Source organism: Eumetopias jubatus, unplaced genomic scaffold (assembly GCF_037043125.1).
Source record: "Eumetopias jubatus isolate StellerSeaLion01/CBP00866 unplaced genomic scaffold, mEumJub1_p1.0 scaffold_16, whole genome shotgun sequence".
Classification (NCBI taxonomy): domain Eukaryota; kingdom Metazoa; phylum Chordata; class Mammalia; order Carnivora; family Otariidae; genus Eumetopias; species Eumetopias jubatus.
Window position 1 is genome coordinate 13,515,271 of NW_028274822.1, and position 22,632 is coordinate 13,537,902.

The 22,632-nt window shown below is 41.3% G+C and overlaps 1 protein-coding gene and 1 pseudogene across 5 annotated transcripts in view; both read left to right on the forward strand.

Moving 5' to 3' along the window:
- The window catches only part of BCL2 (BCL2 apoptosis regulator), a 167,354-nt gene that overhangs the window by 59,711 nt on the left and 85,011 nt on the right, over nt 1–22,632 (forward strand). The window contains exon 3 of one of the 5 annotated variants that reach the window (XM_028102942.2): nt 6,677–7,896. The exons of the other annotated variants lie outside the window; for them this stretch is intronic. Within the exon in view, the coding sequence (XP_027958743.2) occupies nt 6,677–6,685 (9 nt within the window). The 3' untranslated portion in view covers nt 6,686–7,896. Of the gene's footprint in view, nt 1–6,676; nt 7,897–22,632 lie in introns of those variants that run through there. 5 annotated transcript variants of the gene reach the window in all.
- Nucleotides 12,977–19,723, forward strand: LOC114208820 (proteasome activator complex subunit 1 pseudogene; annotated as a pseudogene).

Consider the following 22,632-nt stretch of genomic DNA (forward strand, 5'->3'; position numbering starts at 1 on the left):
TGGTCAAGATTTTACAATTCTGTTTCCTTGTAAATTTCCGCTTCTTCATTGTATCTCAAAATCTCAGTGAATGACAGTCTCATTGGTGTCTTTTTTGAGGTATGAGGAAAATGAGCATCAATCATATTTGAGGAGTAAGAGATTGGTGGAGAGATAAATTGTTCATGACTTGCTTTTGTTTTTAATTTCCAGATGATAAACCTAACGCTAAAATTCACTACCTAGTACTGGCTGAAAACTTTGTCTCAGCATTCAAATATAAAGTATTTTTCTTAGTCATTTTTTTTCTTAAGGTTACACAGTTATGCTTGACTTAAATATTGAAATTAAAATTTTCTCCTTCTACAAATATTGAAATGTCATGTTATCCATAAGCTGAGTTGCACAGTAATTATTATAAAGAGAAATATAAATCCTCCCAGGCCAGTATTTTATTTAATTTGATTACTTGTGGGTTTGTAAAAGGCGAAAGATTTATGCGATCTGAAGAGAAACCAGAGTATTATTACTTGTGGGTTTGTGACCATTAGTATTTGTTGTTAGTTTATTACAGTTGTGTTTTTTGTATTTTTTTTGAAGAGCATTTATTATTATTTTTTTAAATTTTATTGTTATGTTAATCACCATACGTTACATCATTAGTTTTTGATGTAGTGTTCCATGATTCATTGTTTGTGTATAACACCCAGTGCTCCATGCAGAATGTGCCCTCTTTAATACCCATCACCAGGCTAACCCATCCCCACACCCCCCTCCCCTCTAGAACCCTCAGTTTGTTTTTCAGAGTCCATCGTCTCTCATGGTACGTCTCCCCATCTGCTTTCCCCCCCTTCATTTTTCCCTTCCTGCTATCTTCTTCTTCTTATTATTTTTTTAACATATAATGCATTATTTGTTTCAGAGGTACAGGTCTGTGATTCAACAGTCTTACACAATTCACAGCGCTCACCATAGCACATACCCTCCCCGACGTCTATCACCCAGCCACCCCATCCCTCCCACCCCCCACCACTCCAGCAACCCTCAGTTTGTTTCCTGAGATTAAGAATTCCTCATAATCAGTGAGAACATATGATACATGTCTTTCTCTAATTGAGCGTTTTTTTTTTAAAGATTTATTTATTTGAGAGAGAGAAGACAGCACAAGTGGGAGGGGCAGAGGGAGCGGGAGAGAGAATCTCAAGCAGATTCCGTGCTGAGCGCAGAGCCTGACATGGGACTCAGTCCCACAACCCTGAGATCATGACCTGAGCTGAAACCACGAGTCAGACGTTTAACCGACTGAGCCAGCCAGGCGCCCCTGCTGTCATTTTTAATATTTTACTTGGACTTAGGAACCACGTGTTGCTTCAGAAATTCTCCAAAAGACAGTACGTCCACTAGTAAGTGGAAAGAATTACTTATTAGTGTTCAAAGTATCTCAAAAATGCAAATAAAGACATCTGAATTTTTAAATTTGGATTACTGACAAGTGAATATGAAAAAGAACACTCTCGTAGTTTATGAGTTGATTGTATGTGGAGAAAGTCTCCTTTCCCCCATCAGAACTACAGCAGTTTTGAGTAGGAGATGTCTTGGTATATAAAATGAAAATATACTGCCGCCACCACCATCATCATCATATTAATGGGACTTGTGGCCACCATGCATTTCATGAGGCATAACCAAAGCGCGTCAGCACTTGACGGGAGAAACCAATCAATTCTAACATTGAATGGTCGTGCAAAACTTTGCAAGTATATTATTTGTGATGTTCAGTAATACCAGAATTTAGTTCTCCTTATTTTATTGACTTGATTCCATTTTCACCGGTTTAAGTTTTTCATTTCATTAATAGTGAATTCAAAAATTTACTCTCTTCTTCACGTTCACAAGTGATGGAATATTTTAATGAGAAGCAAAGGCTACCTTTGTGTTCTTCCTTGCAGTAGTGCCCATAGTCTCTGCCTCTAACTTCACATATGCAGACTCCTCGTTTGATATGTGATTCAACATGCTCTTACTGAGGGCCTCTTTGTGAAGGGAATAGAATGCACTGGTAGGAGTATGTGTTTTGGAGTCAGACTATTCTTGGCTCAAGTCCTGGCACAGCGATTTGCTTACTGTGTGGTCTTCAGCTTCCTTGTCATGTAAATACCTGACCCACAGAGCTGTTCAAGAGCTAAGAGAGAGGATGGAGGTGCGTGTGTATGGCCTTCTGTGGCTTCCATTGGCATCTCCTCCCTCCTCCTTCCCGCTTGGGGCCCGCTGTTGTAATTCCTGTCCACAGTGTGGATGGGGAAACAGAGCATAAGTGCTTGACAGAACCCTTGCCTTTAGGGAACTAAATGTATTGTACTGTGACATCTTAAGCCAGTACCTTCACTGCGGACACATTGGTTAACAACTCTGTTAAAAGAGGGGTTGACCTTTACTTTATGATTATTTCTAAGAGCACTTCCAGACCTGACCTTCTGTGAGTCCGTGATACTATGAAGCTATAGGTTAAAGAATAAGGAACTAACAGTAGGGTATTAAATGGGCAGTATCGACTACAATAATATATCATGAAGGAAGAATCAATCAGACTTAATGACAGATTAGAAAAGATTAGCCATGAATCAGAAATTACTCTAAGGTAGCATTCCCCAACATGTCCTCTGCAAAACACTAGTTCCTCAGGATGGTAATTGGTATTAATTGAGAAAAAGTTTCTGAAAATCATTTGGGGCATGCTGACCTACACAGGTTTCTTTTCTGCAGGACTTCTCAGAAGCTTTCATATGTGCATGTGCATTATGATTCTGAAATGGGGGAATGTAAATAATTGTAGAAGCCTTTCGAAAACGTACTCATCGTGGAATCAGAATTATTTTGCACCCAAGTAACATCTCGTTGGACTAGGATTTTATGGGATGTATTTTGTGAAAAGCTGCCTTATGGGTTTAAACCAGGAATGGTGTAGAATATGGATACTTTTCACTTCACCCACTGTACGTGCTGAGCGTTGACCTCTTAACAAGTTCCCACGGAAGTTCTCATCCAAGAGATGAATGAGATCCAGTCTTTGCAACAAGTCTGGTGACAAGGCTTCAAGTATGGTGTTGTCTACAAGGCTAAGAGTAGGGATACCCTGGCAAGACAAACACCCCAGCAGATTACTGACACAGAATCAATTGAGGCAATATCCTGAGGGCAAAGGGTCTTGGCTTCTGCCTTGAATGTATTTCTTTCTCTCTCTCAAGCTCTTGTAATGGTATTTGCATCCTGTTAACCTCAGAGAAATTCTGAAGATAAAATGTATGATGCCCAACCTCAGGTGGTTGGAGTAAAACCAGTCGGAAGCTTCATTCAGGAGGGGATTTAACCAAATTTAGTCTGAACTTTGCATTTGAGTAAAAGCGTAGTGTTTTGACCACCATTTTGACACTTGGCTCCAAAGTCAAAATATAATCTAAGAAGAGAAACCTGAAAAAACAAACTACACACGTAGGCAACCTGCTTCTTTATGAGGGACGTGGAATTGAGATGTTGGCTGGACCCTTACGGCATAATCTCTATTTTTGTTTCTCATGGATGAGACATGAGCTGGAGGCCTTGTGGCAGATTTTACTGGATGAAGCTTTTCTTCTCACCAGTCAGGTCTGTGGACTAGTTCACCACTGGATTTTTCTGCCTATGAGGCCTTAGGAAACATTTTGGCAGGTTGCACCGTTATTTTGCTCATGTTGTGAGTAGCATTTCTCTGACCTTTTGTTATTTACTGAAACAGTCTGGCCTGTTTTCTTTTAAGAGAAGCGTGAAATAAAGGGGAGTCAGTCAGCACAGGCTGACTTTGGTATTAAAAGACTAACTTCAGGCTGCTCAGCTCCAAGTATACTTTTAAAGTTAGGGGGTTGTTGGCCTCCTTGCTTCTTATTCCCATGCTTTTAAGGGGTCTTTTGGGGAAGGTTCTTTTTTTCCTCACTAAAGCAGATCGTTTACTTAAAACATTTCACCACATCTAAAAACAACCCACTAAAAGTTTTCCTCTGACATCTTGAGTGTGGTGGGTTGTCCAAAGCCTTTCCTGTTTTGAACAGTGATGTGACTTTATTCCAGGGGGAAGACAGCTCCAGACTGATGATTTGGTGACAGGGCAGCCCTCACTCCTGAGCTCTCACGACCCTTAGGAGCCCACACAGTGGAGCTGGCGACACCATCCGGGATGCTCTCCGTGTCTCACCGGGGCTCCTTCTGCGTTCTTTCTGCCTACCTGTGCCACCATTCCCACCATACCTGTCTCCCTGGTGCTTTTCTGTCCACTCCCAGGGGACTCCCCATTCATTGCAGGCTGACTTAACAAGGGTAAAGGAAGCATCAAGATCTCATTACATCTTTGGACATGAGAAAGTGCGCGCGCGCGTGTGTGTATTCAGATAGACGCTTATTCCTGTCTCCCCATCTATCTCCTCACCTGCTACTGGTCTCTTTCTACCTCAGACAGAAAATTCAACAGGAATCACGTCTTTCCATTGGGATTCCCATAGCTCTTGAACTCTGCTGCTAGCACTAAAAACCACCGCTCGAATTTTTGTTATGTTTACTCTCTTAGCCAAATGTAAAATGATCTTGGCATACGCAAACCAGCCTGAATGATTGTTAATGAAGGCTCTGTGTCATTTAATAATGATCTGTTTGAGATTTTCCATGGTCTAATGGCCATTGTTTTAGAGATGTGTTACGCATTTTCTCATTTAGTCAGTAAATAGTTACCGCACTGTCGTCCTCAGTGTTGGGGATATGCTGGTGAAGAGAGGGGACAGGCTGCTCCTGGAGCTCATATCTGAATGCAGAAATAGAGCTGATAAATGAGTAAAGCCAAAGGTAAGGTGATGGTAGACAACCAAAAGGATAATGCCGGGTAGCTGGGGCAGGGGGAGGACACGTTTGGATTAGAGTGTCACAGGGGATCTTGCTTTGGCTCCAGGCTTGTAAGAGGAGGCAGAGCCACGAGAAGTCCTGGGAGAAGCTTGTGGAGACAGAAAAAAAGAGCCAGGTCTTGGCCTGACTTAGACTCTTCTCTCCTCCCTGTTCCTTAGCCAATGGCCTCATCTCTATGTTTGCCTCTTGGTGCTAGGACCTGATTACTCTTTAAACCTCTGTGTCATTAGAAATACCCATGAAACAGCTGAAAGCTACTATCTTCTCAGAACGCTGGTGGTGATGCCTGATGCTGGTGAGCCGGCTGTGAGCCATTCAGAACCCGTTGTCCCTCCGCAGCCCCTCTCCACGGCCCTCCTATTCAGAGAGCACGATGTACAGATGAGAAGATAGGTTGACTTCATTTCTTAGAGAAGGGTCATAGGAAATACTTTAAAGTACAGGGAGTAGAAAAAAGCAGCAGCCTAGACCTTCAAATACAATTAGGTTAAGATAGGCGAGCTACTGCTGGACAAGTGCTAACTTGGTCATGCCACTTTTGAAACTTTTTGTTTTGCAATAAATATAGACTCACGGGAAGTCGCAAAAATAGCACAGAGAGGTCCCAGGTACTCTTCATCTGGTTTCCCCCAATGGTAGTGTCTTGCCTAACTCGAGCTTCGGGTATAATGTAGGTAGAGGATACACCCAGCCGACACCAGGAAACTGACACGAGTGAAATCTCCAGAATCTTCTTCAGATTTCACCAGGTTTCACATGCACTCATTGGTGTGTGGGCCCGTATGTGCACTTCACCCCATGTCTAGGTCCCCGTAACCACCCCTGTCATCAGGATACAGAACCATTCCGTCACCACCAAGAAACTCCCTTGTTTTGTGGCACTTTTGTGTATGAGGAATAGCCTCAGACGTTATCCTGCATCTCCGGTGGATCATATTCTGGATGAATCTGTAGCGAGCTTGGATAAGTCTCTGCAATCTATTGCTTGGCTTGCCTGCTGTGGAATTTGTAATTAACTTACAGATGGAGATCCTTGGTCTGACTTGTACGAAGAGCATCTGCAAGCCCAGAACAAAACAAAACAAAAAAAATAAAACCACTGGTTTGAATAAATAACTCTTGACTTCCATCCTGGGAGCCCATCAGTGACACCCAATTGATTTAAGAGGCTAATACCCATCATGTGACCTCAGTTGTTTACTTCTAAGAAGAACAAGACCCTTTCTGATGCCACACAACTTTGGGGACATAACCCCAGTACAGGGGTTTTTCCTACAGTATTTCTTGAAGATGGCTGAGGAACACCCCGGAAATGGGTTATCAGATTACCTGGTGAGTGGGGTGCATTCCTCCTTCTAGAAGAGAGAACAAATTACCGAAAAATGCCCCTTCGTGTGTGGTGGGCAGAAGCCTTTAGGATGTGTGTTTAGTGAGGACTGGAGGTGCAGGCTGACAGGGAGGCAGCTATAAACAGATTGAGGGAGAGACAACGCACTTAAGGGAAAACATCCGCCTGCTGCCTCTGACCTCCAAGAGCTGCATCTGTGGCCTAGCATCAGGCTTGTAATGCTTAAAAAAGGAATGCGAAGGGGCCCAGCGTGGGCTCTGAGAGTTTCTTTTTTTCCTCGAGATTTTGTTTGCTTTGCCCAGAATGCTGTCAGGGGCTGATGGAAGAAACTCATATGGGCCTGTTTCCTGAAGCCGAAGTAGCATTCCTTAGCAGCTAACTTTTGAATGAGTGATTTAAAAGACATTTTTACCTGTATTGTTCTAGGCACACTAATCAGAGGAACCCACTTACTTGGCTTAAATGAACCCTCTGGAAATCTCGAGATGGACTCTTCAAAGATCTCGCATTTCAAGGAGAAGTTTTTGGTATTAAAGAAGCTGGAAACCAGAAGAAGGAAGCAGATCATGTTCTCATGGAGCCTCAGAGGAGATTAAGAGCATCTCTCTCTCATTGCTAGGTTGAACTTCACATTTGTCAAACACATCCCGTGATGTATGCATTACTTTTTTCTCTTCGGTCATTCGTTTGTGTCCTGTGGGCACAGCCCAAGAGGCCGATTCAAAGGAAATAAAGATCAGGTGTTCTGCAACCTTATGGCAGGTTCTCAGGGTGGAAGCAAAAGAGGATCATGAGTAATGAGTTCTGCTCTTCACTCCTGGGCCTTGTCTCTGCTGCTCATACAACCTTCCCAGCTGGTGGCTGGTTCATTTACACTTCATGGTCAGTGACTTTTCCCATGGGGAGTGTCACCTGGACCATTGTAACTGAGATGGAGGAAGTTGTCCTAAGTATTGTAAACAGCCTTGTTGGACATGTCACAGTCCCCCCAGCTTTATATTTCGCTCTTGGTGTCTACTCCACGTGATCCCCCTCTGAACTCCTGGCTGGATTCTCATACGTCTAACCCCCAACCAAGATGGCAAGAAGATTCCTATATCTCAGGGCCACACGGGATATAAGCAGTTTGAAATTTTATGAAATATGAAAGAAATGCATATAAATGATATCCCTTCAGGTACATGATGCTCTTGGCTGGAGCTCTGTTCCGTGTAAGGCTGAGAATGGCCCCCATGTTTTGTAGCAGGGAGGAGGAGGGGGTGTTGCCATGAGGAGTGACTGAGAAGGCAAGACTGGAAGGGTAGGAAATTGAATAAACAGAGGAGAGGAACTGGGGATGGTTGTGTGCTGGTATTGCGGAAAAAGTAATAAAGGACGGTCACTTGCTCTTTGTGCTCAGAATCTATGGCATATTCGTTTTCCACTTTACCACGGGCATGTGATAGATTCTCAACATTCAGTGCAATAAATTAGGCCATACACTGTATGTCCTCCGTTTTACACATTTCTCCTTAATTTTATATCTATATCTATATCTATATAAGCACTGTATTTAAAAAGGACTGGCTACCTTAAAGTCAGATAATTTGCCTCAAGTCACATAGGTTGAATTGGTAGATTTGAACTCAGGTCTTTTGAGCCCCCAAGCGTACCTTCTATTTGCAGTCAGTGTTTCCTATTCTATTTGCAAATCAGTGGTTTCTCATTTTCTTAAGGCGCAGAATCCTTCTGATTTTTTGAACCTGGTCCAGGTGCTGAAGAGAGGCTTGGAAAGGCTCAAACTTCATTTTTTTCTTTCTTTCTTTCTTACAAGAAATCTCTAGAACTGTTTCATGATACCCTGGGGATGATGGACACAGTTTCAAGATCCACACCTTAGAGTAGCTCATCTCCAAAAATGCCTGTGGGTACTCGTTTGTACGTGGTTTGCTGTGTATTTTCTCATACCTCGAAAACAGCTGGTTGAATTTTTCCAAACCAAGCAGTCGACCTTCCGCCTTTGTATCCTTTGAGTTTCCACCACAGTTCAGATCCAGCGCCTTTTTAAAGAATTGTATTTTACACAAAGGTAGCTGGACAGTGAGGGAAAGAATAAGGGTGGGCGGGGCACTCTCAAACCAGGTCAGGGTGATCAGCCTGGGACATCTTGTTTTCATCAAATTCCCATAGCTACCCTTTGCTTCTCTGTGTGCTTGCTGGACTTTTGAAATTCTGTTGTGCTCTTTGTAGCTGGATGTTTTCCAGAGGGTCATCAGGAGAAAGGAGGATGTATCTTCTGCATTAATAACCTTTGGCAGGAAAATCAGACCAAATGATCTGGTAGAGAGCGGGAACGAGGGGGGTGCATTTATTCCCCCTTTCCAGGAAAGTGTCAAGTTCACCATGCCCCAGCACCAGACTCTTCACCCGGTAACTCTGAAATCTTATATCAAGTTTACTCAATAATCATGCGGTCAGTGGCAAAACTACTACCCCATTTTTGAGGGATAAGAATTGTTCCTTTTAAAGGCATATAATAAACAAAATAAGGGACCATGAAGTATACCTGGAGTAGCAGCTAATTTCTGTATGTACTTTCCTGGTTTTGTTTTTTTTTTTAAGTGGATTCATTAATGTGGAGCTCCAAAACAACTCTTAAAGATTTACATTTTCTGCACCTTCATTACTAATAATCACAGGGAACATATGAAAATTTAGAGAATATACTAAGGTTTATGGCAGAGATAAACACCATAGATCAGGGGTCCAAAAACCATGCCCTGTGGACCAAATCTGGCGTGCCACTTATTTTTGTAAATAAAGTTTTATTGGAACACAGCCATGCCTATTTGTTTATGGATTGTCTGTGGCTGTTTTCCTGTAATAGCAGCAGAGTTGAGTAGTTAGGACAGAAACCATATATCTTAAAATATTTGCTATCTGGCCCTTTACTGAAAAAGTTTTCCAACCCCTGCCATAGACATCTCCATGATATTTATTTACTCATTGATTCTGTGAAGACTAATTATGTTATAGACACTCTGGAGAAATCCAGAGGTGAATAAAACAGTCCCTAATGTCCATGAACTTAAAATGTAACAGAGACATGTACTCTGAGAGTCACCTGACAAGGCGGACTGCAACACCTACTACGGATGAGAAATAATTACATTGCTGTGTGGTTCAAAGCCGGTGAAGGCCCCCGACAAAGGGAAGGAATTGGGACCAGCAAGAGGGTATCGCTTTCATAAATGTAGCTCCCAGCGACTTCCCAGCGGGAACTTCATGAGAAGTAAGAGTCATTTCCTTCATGGAATTTTATAAATTGTAGTATCCAAAAGGTGGAAGTGATTTAGGATATTACTTAGCATCCAGATTTCTTTATCTGGAAGCATATATTTCCTCTTCAGTTACAGGGAAATCGTATTTCTAGAAAATGTTTAAAGATTTGAAGGAAGGCTTCCTTCTTTCGGGTGGGAAGACAGAAGAAGTTCTTTTTCCTTTTTTACTAACTGTTCACTGACCAAAGGGATATGAAATGGTACGGGCCTTAAAGAAGGGGTCTTGACAGGAGACCTCTCAAATGTCTGGATGGATTAAAAACAGGTAAAATTACAGAACCCAGCCATGAATACGCATGACTCAGTGACGGTTCTCTCTCTTTCCTCTCCACAATGCCACAGTGTACAAGTGGACATGGAGCTTTTGGTAAAAGTTGAGGTCAAATGCCACCATGCCCTGGGAAGACTGCATGCAGGAAGCTTCCTGAGCCCTCCCAGGATTAATGTCTGCCTCTTTGTTTCTGGCCTGTTTGAGGGCAGGATTCATGCCTTTTTGATTTTTACATCGCTACTAGTGCCTACCCCATTATTTGTGTTCGCCAAATATCTGTTGGTTTAACATGAATTGAACTCAGACCCACACTGTGCATTCAAAAGCGAAGTGGCGGATTTTGGTAAAGGACCCAAGAATTTCAGGTTAGTCTACAAATGAAACAAGTGAGACTCTTTCCATTCTGCTTCCATCAGAGGAGCAGAAGTGGCGAAATTCTGGCCACCCATTCTCTATACTTACAACGATAAAGATGCCAGAGAGAATGCAGCTTGGTGGTGGTTGTGATGTTTTCCCCACGGAAGGCATAGTATTTTGACTGATAGACCCTGTTTGGTGCGAAAGCAACTCAAAGAAAAATAATATTGGACCCCTAATAGGTCATTTTAATCTTAGGAAGCACCAAGCCTGAATATTTCGTACTGCCTCCCTCTAAGTAGGAGAGCCCCCGGAGCTGGCCACCTGGCTGCAGCGTACCCTGGGGCCTCGGCCTCCCCTTTCCAAGAAGCCCAAGCCATCCTGTCTCTGAATGGTTCCCACTGCTGGCTCTCACCATTGCCTGGGGGCCAGGAGCCAGGCCTGTGCCCCGGATAGAGACTACAAGAGGGAGACAGGGTCCGGACAGTCACCTGGCTTGTCCCCTTCCCCTCCGTTAGCCCGGAGGGGGCTGTCCAGCCCTTGTGGATGAGGAACACGCTGTAGGGCATTTTTCTGACAAAGACATACAGTCGCTGTGTGCACACTCGAGGGCTGCATTCTATCAAAACCATCTAAATAAACAGAGACGCTGCCGTCTGCCCAAGCCCCACGGTGTATTTATGAATGGGATTGCTTCATCGTCATTTTCTTTTCATGTCAGTAGCTGGGAAGTCAGAAAGCATTACCTCTACAGCAGGGGGGGGGGGGGGCGGGGAACATTGCGAGTGCCTGCCTCCCCAGCGAGCTGCGGCCACAACCAGCAAACAGAATTACTTCACCCGCCGTCATGGGCCCCCTCCCTGTGGGATCTTTCTCGAAGTTCTGATTTATAACGCTCACTTTTGAAGGCCTAGAAATGCGTAGGTGAGATTAAATTACTGATTATCCTGAAGCCCTGTTTTCACTGCAGCCTTTCTGGACGGCCGCTGATCCCGTCCTGTTGCAAGCATTCGGTGGCATGAATCCACTCGGTTTCTGCCCACATCACTGCATTCCTGGGATGCCTTTACAGGCCTTCGCAAGATCATCTGACAGCCGCCTGTGGGGTCAATGAACTTTAGACATAATTAAACATTCGCAGTTAGGAGAATTAATTTTTTTTTCCTCCCTGAAAACCGGAGAGAGCATACACACTATGTGGCCCTCCATGTACTGAGCAGAAGTTCTGGGGCGCGATCAGGCTAGTTTCACATGATTTAATGCTGAACCGAGGAAGAAAGTGATTGCATCCTCTACCGGGCCTCACAGAACGGTCACCACCCACACTGTTTATTCAGACTCGGATCTTGGCCATTTGGGGTTTAAGCCAGAAGAGGGGGAAAAAAATCCAACCCTGGAATGAACGCTTTTGAAACTCTGTATTCTTCATGAAATGGGGCCAACGGTTCTTTTAAAAATCTATTTAAAATCAATTACTAGGCTCCTATTTTCATTTATAACGGATTGTTAGCAACAGCTAATTTTCTCCGTTGCCATCCAGCTTTGGCGCCGAGGCTGGGATTGGAATCCTAGCTCTGTTTTCCCTGGGTATCTGATGCTACCACCAAACTATGTGTGGGTAATTGGGCAACTCTGACCTTTGACTGGCTTTCCATAAAATAAGAAGGAAAGGTGTGAGGAGGCAAGGAATCACATGAAAACAAGCCTGCGAGCTGGCAGTAAGTGTAAGATCTACGGGAGGTGTATATAATAATGAGAAGAGTAGGGCAAGGCAAGAAGCCGGATCGGGTGCCTGGGAGGAGGACCGATCAGACACCAGGTCCTTCTGTCTCTAAGCAAGATTACAAAAACTCGTCTCCGATATGTGAGGTTGTATTGGGTTTCTAAAGATCTCTAGAGGAGATTCTGGAACCTCCCTTGGTTACCCACCCTACGATTTGGCAGTTCCTACAGCCAGGAAATTCTTTCTTATTTCCAACCTAAAATGTGCGTGTAGTGCTGCTTCAGGGGCTGAGTTGTTGGTCGGGACCCCGCCCCCCCCAACCTCCCCGCAGCATGTATGACTGCAGGGATGGAATGGGGCATATTCCCTGCTGCTTAGTTAAAGCTACAGTCATGTGACCCCCCTACCTAACAGTCCCCAGACTCCCAAGAGCGGGGATGGCGCTGGGGAGCGGGGCAGAGGAGGAGTGTTTATTGACTTCCAGACACCAAGTACTAGTACTAGGCATTTGGTGTATGTCACCAGGGGAAAGAACCTAGCTGGGACACGTCCCAGGACTGAGCCTCAAAACCATGTGCAAATATTAAATGCAGAAGCTCTTTGAGATTTTAAAAGAAAGGGGAAAACAAATCCTGAAAAACAGGGGAAGTGGATTCTAGAATTTCACTGACCTTGACATGGCAGTCCACCTTCTCAGTTTGAAAAGAAGAAGAGCTGAAAGGCAGAGCATGGAAGGGACCAATCCCGGAGCGGCTCTCCAGGCTTGCGCCCCGACTGCAGCATCCTGTTGGCCCAGGGTGCAGCGCTCTGAAGGCGAAGTGACCAGACCGGAGGTCACTTCTCTCACTTCCTCCTCCTCCGCAGGTGCACAGTGAATACTCAGCCTCTCCACGAAAGAATTACAGATTCATTGAAAAGCTGTCAGATGACCGGGGCAGCCTGTCTTCTTCCCTTTTTGTCAAGTTATGTCATTGTCCTTCCTCAGGCTGCGGTTTGTTCCAGAAGGGAAGAGGCTGTCCTCTCCTTCGGCCGCCTACCCTACCCTGAATTGCGCCATGGTCCAGTTCCCTGTGTTACATAAATTACGGAATGAGTGGCGTGAGCCTCGCAATGTGATGCCCAGGGGCTCCGAGCCCTCTGATGGTAAATCGTGTGCCCGCCTGCCCACTCCTCCTTCACCCTCATCATCGGTCCATAAGAGAGACATTTGCCCTGGCTGCCTTGGAAGGCCCCTAGGAAAAGGGATGATGTCTGTTGGTATCTTTAAAATGTGCAGAACACAGTATTTTTCTATTATGAACAATTTCAGGCAAACAGGAAATATGGAGAATAAGATAGCAAATGCATGTGTGTTATCATTTCGTCCTATCTTTATGCCATATGTGCTTTAGATCTTCCCAGCCACCTGTAAAAAAGAGAGAGATAAAGCACCTCCTGGTCCCATGCCCCTTCTCCCTTCCCAGCTTCAATTTAAATTCGATGCTTATTATTACCGTGGATGATTGCATCTTTTACACACATGTATCCATAGACAGTCTGTATATTTTTAAATGTTTTTAAGCTTTCAGTGATATCATTGGGTTTGTGTTCTGTGTTATACGTATAAGATTAATCTGTTGAGAAAGATGTACCTCTACCTCATCCACGTTCCATGCTGTATAGTATTCAAAGGAAGGACATTAAAGTTGTTTCTGACTTTTTTAAAGTGCCCTTTTGAAGGATATTATAGTTGTGTCTAACTTTGTGACATTGCAGACAATGCTTCAACATGCACACATGCTTTGCACACATGTGGAAAAGTTTCTCTTGGATGTGTGTGTGCGTGCGTGTGTGTGTGTGTGTGTGTGTACCACATTTTAAAAAGATTTTTTTTTATAGGGGCACCTGGCTGGCTCAGTTGGTAGAGCATGTGACTCTTGATCTTGGAGTCGGAGCCCCGTGTTGGGTGTAGAGATTACTTAAGAATAAAATCTTTTTTTAAAAAAAAGATTTTATTTATTTATTTGAGAGAGAGAGAGCACGAGGGGAGGAGGGCCAGAGGGAGAGGGAGAAGCAGGCTCCCCGCCGAGCAGGGAGCCTGCCAGGAGCCCGATCCCAGGACTCCGAGACCATGACCTGAGCCGAAGGCAGACGCTTAACCAACTGAGCCACCCGGGTGGCCCCCAAAATAAAATCTTTAAAAAAAAGATTTTTTTATAGCAAATGTTACAATTTGTCTCTTTCTACCTCACCTTGATCTCATCCCTTCTCAAAGGTATGGATGCAGATGCGTAATTTCTGGGTCTGAGGGCAGAAACGTCATCAACTTCAGTAGACACTGCCCGATTGCTCTCCCAGCAATGTGGGAGGGTTCTCCTTGCTCCGCATTTCTCCCAACATGGCATCATCAGGCTTTTATGTGTTGCTTGTCTGATAGATTGTAAAGGTATTTTACTGTGCTATTGATTTATATTTCTCTGATTCCTGGGGAGGTTCTGCTTTGCTTTCTCAGGAACATTGGTGATGGGGGTTTCTTTTTCTACGTATTACCACTTTGTAGACTTTGATCATTTTTTCTTTTTTTTGTAGTGGGTTGTTTTTGTCCTTATAGATTAAAAAAAATCCTGGATTTAAAAAAAATTCCAGTACAGCTAACATATAATGTCATATTAGTTTCATGTATATAGTATAGTGATTCAAAGCTCCTATATATTACTCAGTGCTCATCATCTAAAGTGTACTCTTTACTCCCCTTCACCTGTTTCCTCCATCCCCCACTCACCTCTCCCCTCCTCTGTCTGTTCTCTATAGTCAGGAGTCTCTTTTTTGGTTTGTCTTTTTCTTTGTTCATTTGCTTTGTTTCTTAAATTCCACACATGAGTGAAACCACATGGTATTTGGCTTCCTCTGACTGACTTATTTCATTTAGCATATACTCTCTAGATCCATCCATGTTGTTGCAAATGGCAGGATTTCATTCTTTGTTTATGGCTGAGTGATATACCATTGTGTGTTTTATTACGTACATACACACACCACGTCTTTATCCATTCATCGATCGATTGGCATGTGGGCCTGCTTCCATAATTTGGCTGTTGTAAATAATGCTGCACTAAACATAAGGGTGGATATATCTCCTCGAAGTTGTGTGTTCATATTCTCTGGGTAAATACCCAGTAGTGGAATTACTGGATTATATGGTAATACTCTTTTTAATTTTTTGAGGAACCTCCATACTGTTTTCCACAGTGGCTACATCAGTTCATATTCCCACCAACAGGACACGAGTGTTCCTTTTTTTCCGCATCCTTGGCAACACTTGTTTCTTGTGTTTTTGACTTTAGCCATTCTGACAGGTGTGAGGGGATATCTCATTGTGGTTCTGATTGGCATTTCCCTGACAATGAGTGATGTTGAGCTTCTTTTCATGTGTCTGTTGGCCATCTGTATGTCTTCCTTGGAGAAATGTCTGTTCATGTCTTCTGCCCATTTTTATTTTTATTTTTTTTTAAAGATTTTATTTTATTATTTATTTGAGAGAGAGATGAGAGAGAGCACGAGAGGGAAGAGGGTCAGAGGGAGAAGCAGACTCCCCGCAGAGCAGGGAGCCCGATGCGGGACTCGATCCCGGGACTCCAGGATCATGACCTGAGCTGAAGGCAGTTGCTTAACCAACTGAGCCACCAGGCACCCTGCCCATTTTTAGATCGCATTGTTTGGGTTTTTTTTGGTGTTGAGTTGTATAAGTTGTTTGTATATTGTGGATACTAACCCTTTATTGGATATGTTATTTGTGAATATCTTCTTCCATTCTGTAGGTTACCTTTTGGTTTTGTTGATTGTTTTCTTTGCTCTGCAGAAGCCTTTTATTTTGATGTTGTCTCAACTGGGTTTTTTTTTTTTTTTTTTTAATCTTCTATCTCTCAGTCTGTTTCTTGCCTTTAAGCTTTGTCTTTTTGGTGTCTTTTGTCACAAGAGTTTTAAAATCAAATTTATCACCACTTTTTCCTGTCTTTTTTTCCCCCATTGTATCATTCCCTAGCCTGAGATTATAAAAATAGTGACTCTATTTTTTCTAAACATTTCAAAGTTAACTATAATTCTCTTGGAACTCATTTGTGGATATAGTGTGAGTTTGAGTCTATTTTTTTCCCATATGAATAACCAGTTGTCCCAAACCATCTATTAAATAGTTCAGCCCTTTCCCACAGTCTTATAATGCTACCTCTGTCTCATCCCAAGTTCTGATACATGGAGGGGCTCTCTCTATTGCTTTGGTGTGGTTATCTCTATCTGCCCCAATCCTAATGTGTCTGAATTATAAGGCTTTAATTAATGTCTTAATATCTACTTGGACAGTGCCCACCTTATACTTTTTCAATATTGTCTTGGCCGTTTTTTGACCTTAATTCTTCTCTGTGAATTTTTTAAACCAGCTTAAAATGTCCACGAAAAGTCTTTCTAGGATTTTAATATGAATTACATTGAATTTATATATTAACTTAAAAGGAATTAATATTGATGTTGAATCTTCAACTCTATGAGTGTGATATATATCTCTGTTTATTTAGGTCTTATGACTTTCAGGGAAGTTTAATAATTTGCTTTAGATTTATTCCTAGGTTTGTCATAGTTTATTGCTATTGCTAATGGAATCTTTTAAAAACTACATTTTCTAATTGATTGTTGCTGATAAGGATGTCATGAGTGTTTGTGTATTAATCTTGTCTCTGGTGTTCTTGCCAAACTCTCTTATTACTTATAATTGTTTGCAGTTTCTTTTGGATTCTCTTATGTAGACAGTCTTATCATCTGCAAATAATGCTTCTTTTGTTTCTCCATTTTTAATCCTTATTTCCCTTACTCCTTGTTCTTGCTTTATTGCATCAGTTCTGTATCTCACACAATGATGAATGGAGGGGTGCTGGAGAAAGCATATTTGTCTAGTTTCTGACTTTAAAGGAAATGTATTCCTAAATTTTATTTTAGGTTCTTCATAGAAACTACTTCTTGGTTAGAACTTCCTTCTGTTCTTGGTTGGCTAGGTATTTCATTGCATTTTAAAATTGTGAAGGGGTGTTAAATTTCATTAAATACTTTTTCTGCGTCTACTGACATGATTATATAGTTTTTCCTTTTTAATCTGTAAGTGTGCTAAATAACATTAGTTAATGTTAAATCTTTCTTGAGCTTCTAGGATAAACCCTACTAAATCATCACAAATACACACACCCACGTCACACATTAATCATGTGATATATATGATATATGTGATATATCATATATGTCAGATTAAAAACATATATTTTTAAAGAAATAGTATATATTTATACACACACCACACTGCTGGATATGTTTGCTGATATTTTATTTAGGATTTTTGCATTGATATTTTGAACTGACATTGACTTACTGCTTTCCTTTTTTGTACTGTCAGTCTATTTCTAAAATCCAGCTCTAGACTGAACTTATAAAAATACATTCAGAAGCATTTGCTATTTCTCTATTTTTTGTGTGTCAATTTTGGTAACATATTTTTCTAGGAGATTTTTTATTTCATCTGTTTTTAGATTTATTGCTTTAAAGCAGAGAACAGAATTCTCATACTAGTATGTAAAAGAATAATTACTGTATTTAGAGTTATGGGTTTTTTTATGCCTGATAGTGTTTATTTCTGCCTTCTTTTATTTCTCTTATTCATTCTTGTTGACTATCTACCTATTTTATTAGTCTTTTCAAAAAAAAATCAACCTTTGTTTTCTTCCTACTCTCTATGTTTCTTTGTTTTTACTTTATTGATTTGTTGTTCTTATTATGATTACTGCCTTCCTATTACTTTATCCATTTGTGGAAAAAGAATTTTCTTCCATTGTCTTTATTTTATTGATCTTTATCTTCTTAATTTTTTCTTGTTTTCTGATACTGCATTTAATGCTAAGCATTCCTTCTACTGAAATCTAGGGTTTCAACTATTGTTCAGTTCTGCATGTTTTGTTACTTTCATTTCTATTTCATGTTAATAACTTAGTAGTGTGTTTTTGAAATTTCAAATGTACTGGGGCTTGGTGCCTGTGGTTTTGTTATTGATTTCAGCCTTTATTGTATTTTGGTTGATGACTGTGGTCTGAATGTTAGCAGTTCTTTGAAATTTGTTGGGACTTGCTCTGTGGCCTAGAACCTGGTCAATTTTTGTAAACATTTCATGTGTATTCTTTATTAGGTGAAGGGTTCTCTTTCCATATCCATTAGATGAAGTTTTAATATACATTTTATAATCTTCTGTATTTTTTCTGCTTTATAGCTTGGTCTATTGATTTCATGAGATGTGTGCCAAAATCTCTCACTATAATTTGAATTGTTACATTCATAGAACTAACTCAGTTTTTGCTATATATAAACTTGATACTGTATGTTAGGTACACAGCAGGCTTCCTGGTGAATATCCTTTTATCATTAAGCTGCAACCCTCATTAACCCCGCCCCCCCGTCCCGCAACTACTCTTGGCTCTGAAGTCTATTTGATTGGATTCATTTATTCATTCAATTAAAAGAAATATTTATTGAATATTTATTATTTGTAGGGACACTTACTTTTTGAACGCATTATTTTATGTGGATCCCTGCTGTAACAGTATGTTTTAGGCTTCTCTCTTGTAAACAGCTAGAGTTTTACAGAATTCAATCTGAAGATTTCTGCCTTTTAATGGCTTTGTTTAAGCCATTTACATTTATTTTGATAAGTCATATATTTGGAATTCACTAGAAACCCAAATGTTTTCTATATGCCATGCTCCTTCTTTACTTACTTTTTCTTCCTATTCTGTCTTCTATTAGATGACTTGAGTTTTCCTGTTGATTTTGCTTTCCTTTCCCTGTGTCCACTCCTTGCTCCTTGTGCAGTGAGTGCTAGGCCCCCTGGCCCTGGCCACCACACTCAAAGTCTAGCCCGAATCCCAAGCCCAGGTGGATAGGTTCTGTGAAGACAGACGACCTACTCAGGAGTGATTTCCCCAAGACGACTTCTGAGCTAGCAGCATTTGTAAAGGATCCAGCTCTCAATGAAGCTCACCTGAGCAATCTAAAGGCCCCTTTGGATATTCTGGTGCCTGATCCCATGAAGGGGAAAGAGAAGGAAGAGCAGAAGAAACTGCAGGAGAAGGAAGAAATGCATTAAAAGATGAAAGGGCAAGCTGAAGGCCAAGGTTTTCCCAGTAGTCCAGTGAATGGCAAGATCATGATCCTCTTATAGCACCTGACACCTGGGAATGAGGGGATGTCACTGAGCAGTCAGCCTGGTCCTAACCTGGCTCCAGCTGCAGATACCTCAGATTGAGGAGAGGACCCGTTTTGGAGTGGCTGTCCAGCAGCAGGTGTGTGAGCTGATGACCACCCTTCACCCCGAGCTGGAAACCTCCCACACTCCAGTCTCCAAGGATTCCTCTGAATGGGGCAATGTAGCCAAGCAATCCCGTGGGTGCAGTGACCCACAGCTGGTGTGTGAGCTGGATGAGGCAGAGTCGTGGGACTTTGGCGGGTGGTCATGGAGATCCACCAGGTTCAAGAAGCTCAGGAAGCCCAGGGGAGAAAAAAGGGAACGATGGATTCAGAGCCCTCCCTTTCATTATGTGATGAGCCCAGCAGATACATTCCTGCCTCTAACTGGAGCTCCAGACTTTCCCCACCTTCCTCCTCTTGAGGTTTCTCCCTCACCTTGTGTCCCAGGCACAATAAATATGGTTATACCATTAAAAAAAAGGATTGCTGTTTTCGTCTTGATTCGTAATGTAGGTGATTTGTTCCATTATTTCAGCTGTTACCCTTAAACCTTAAAAATTGTATTTAACAGAGTCTAAAATTAAAGTTTATCTGTATCTCTGTTTGCTTCCAAAACAATATGACAGACTCCTTAGAACATTTTTACGAGGCTTTCTCTCTTACATTCTGATATGACACCATTGGAAATTTTATCATCTATCATTTTGTTTGTCTTTTTGTCCCCAACCAATTTTCTTTTTTACAGATCTACTTTTCAAAATTTATCAAAATATATGCCGTTTTATTTACACTGTAGTTAAGAGCATGATATCTAAAAGCAAACTGCCTGAATTTGAATCCCAATTTTATGTAAGTCACTTAGAATGGTACCTGGTATGCAGTAAAGTACAGAGTAAGCCCTCAGTAAATGTTACTATGTTGCTTCTTGGATTCTGTTCATCCTTTCTCAGTTCAAATACTTCTTACTGAAGTACATCTCAGGGTAGTTATTACATCAAGGATTTGAGAATATTAAACTATCTCTCTCAGTCTGTATCTGAAAATATCTTTAATTTACCCTCAGTCTTGAATAATTATTTTTTAGGTATAGAATTCTATGTAGATATGTTTCCTCAGCATTTGAAATTATTACTTCTTTGCCTTCCAGCACCTATCATTGATGAGATGAGGTTGTTGCTAGTCTGTCGTTTGCTTAGATGTGTCTATTTTTTTCTAATTGCTTTACAGATTTTTTTTTCTTTTGGTTCTTGTCTTTGACGATCTGCAGTTTCACCACAATCCCATCTGGGATTCAGTATGCTTCTTAAATCTAAGGATTTCTAATATTCATCAATTTTGAAACATTCTCAGTCATAATCTCTGAATGTTGTCTCTCCCCAGTTGTTTGTTACAGCTTCCCTAGCCCGCTGTTACATGTATGTTAGACCTTGGTATTCTCTTCCTCATGTCTCTTAACCATTTTTTTTTTATATTTCCCAATCTCTATTTTCCTGCGGTTGATTTTTTTCTTAATCTCCCCCTACCCTTTCCATTCCTGTCCTCCTAAGGTAAGCAACGTAAACATCTGGCATGCATCCTTCCACACATTTCCTGATGCTCATATAAACACATGGCACATATATATCCATATAAATTAAATAACAGTGTTTTGGTTTTGTTTGCAAAAAAATCCAGTCATACCATATGCATTACTTCACAACCTATCTTGCTCTTTTAGTAACATATTCAGGATATCCTTCCAGATAAATAGATACAAATTTAACCAGTTTTTAAAAATAGCTAAGTAAATTCTAAGGTATGGCTGTTCTACGATTTATTGAGCTGTTCCACACTATTGGTGAACACAAGTTATTTTCAGTTTTATGTCTCCATAAACATTGTAGACAAAAACATCCTTGCACATATTTACTTATGTGCTGTTTCCTTAATTTCTGTGGGAACAAATTCTACCCTACCCTGCTTTGCCCGGTCCCCCTCCTAAAGAACATCACTTTCTATATTTTAGCTTTTTCTTCTGATATATATATATATATAGTAATATATATATACTTTTTTAATTTTATCAATTTTCTTCATGATACCATAACTTTATTCTAGTAAATAAAGACCTACCTTTTTTACATAACTGTATCCACTGCTTACCCTCTGCTTTCTCCCAGTATAATTATATTGCAATGTCTTATTAAATCAAGTGTTAGTGTTTTCCCTATTTTGCCTACGTGAATAACATTATCAGCAGAACTTTTTATTTTCATGAAGTTAATATCTGTCTTGTTTTTTTCATTTCCTTAGTGTTCTTCATACCTATTGCAGATTTTCCCTGTATCTTTCATAGCCTCACAAGTACATTTTGCCACAAGGCTGATCACATCAGTAATCCATTGGTTCCACTTATTTTCTTGGTGACATCCTTTCTGCAGACTTCCATTTTCCCTTTATCCGAACTTTTCTCTAGGCCTGCTGTACACCTATCATGCTGTGATATCTCTTGTTATTCTAGAACTTTCCATTGCCTTTCTTCTGAGTTGGATCCCCTTTCCTGATTTACTTCATTGCTTGAGGGAGCACACTCTCCAGCAGGTTATCAGAATTAAAACCTAGTGCAGTGTGGTGGCCCTCAGTACGTCTTTCTCTTGATCAACCTGGCCCAGTCTGGACGAACTGCTCTCTATGCCTGGGGCCCAGCTGTCTGCTCCCTTCACTACATTATCCCTCTATACCTTAGTCTTATGTGGAATTGCATAAAATTCCCTCTTTTTTCCACTTACTCATTTTAGTGTTTCCCAGCCTGCATGGCCTATCAAAAATGGACCCACAAGAGTTATATATCCACATTTTGAATGTCTCTAAAGGTCTTTATTCTCTCTTCTCACTTGATGCCTTGTCTATCTTGCACAAGGAAATCTAAGTCAAAAATAAATTTTCTTGGGGCGCCTGGGTGGCTCAGTCGTTAAGCGACTGCCTTTGGCTCAGGTCATGATCCCGGGGTCCTGGGATCAAGCCCCACGTTGGGCTCTCTGCTCGGTGGGAGGCCTGCTTCTCCCTCTCCCACTCCCCCTGCTTGCGTTCCCTCTCTCGCTGTGTCTCTCTCTGTCAAATAAATAAATAAATAAAATCTTTAAAAAAATTTTTTCTTCTGAAGTTTGAAGATGTTGCTCTTATGTATGCTAACTCCCAGTGTTGTGGTTAGAAGACTAAACCCATTCTCATTCTTGATGCTTTGTACCTGATTTTTTTCATTTTCCCTAAAACTCATAGAATCTTGCCTTTTCCCCAGGTTTCTAAATTTCACAGTAATTTTCCTCTTCATGAATCTGTTTTCACTTATTGTACTGAACACTCAATGTGTTCTTTCAATATGCTGATACTTGCTTCTCTCTATTAGTTCCATTTTTCTTTCCAGAACTCCTATTATTTGTATGTTGTACTTTCTAGGCCAGTCCTCTGATTTGCTCAC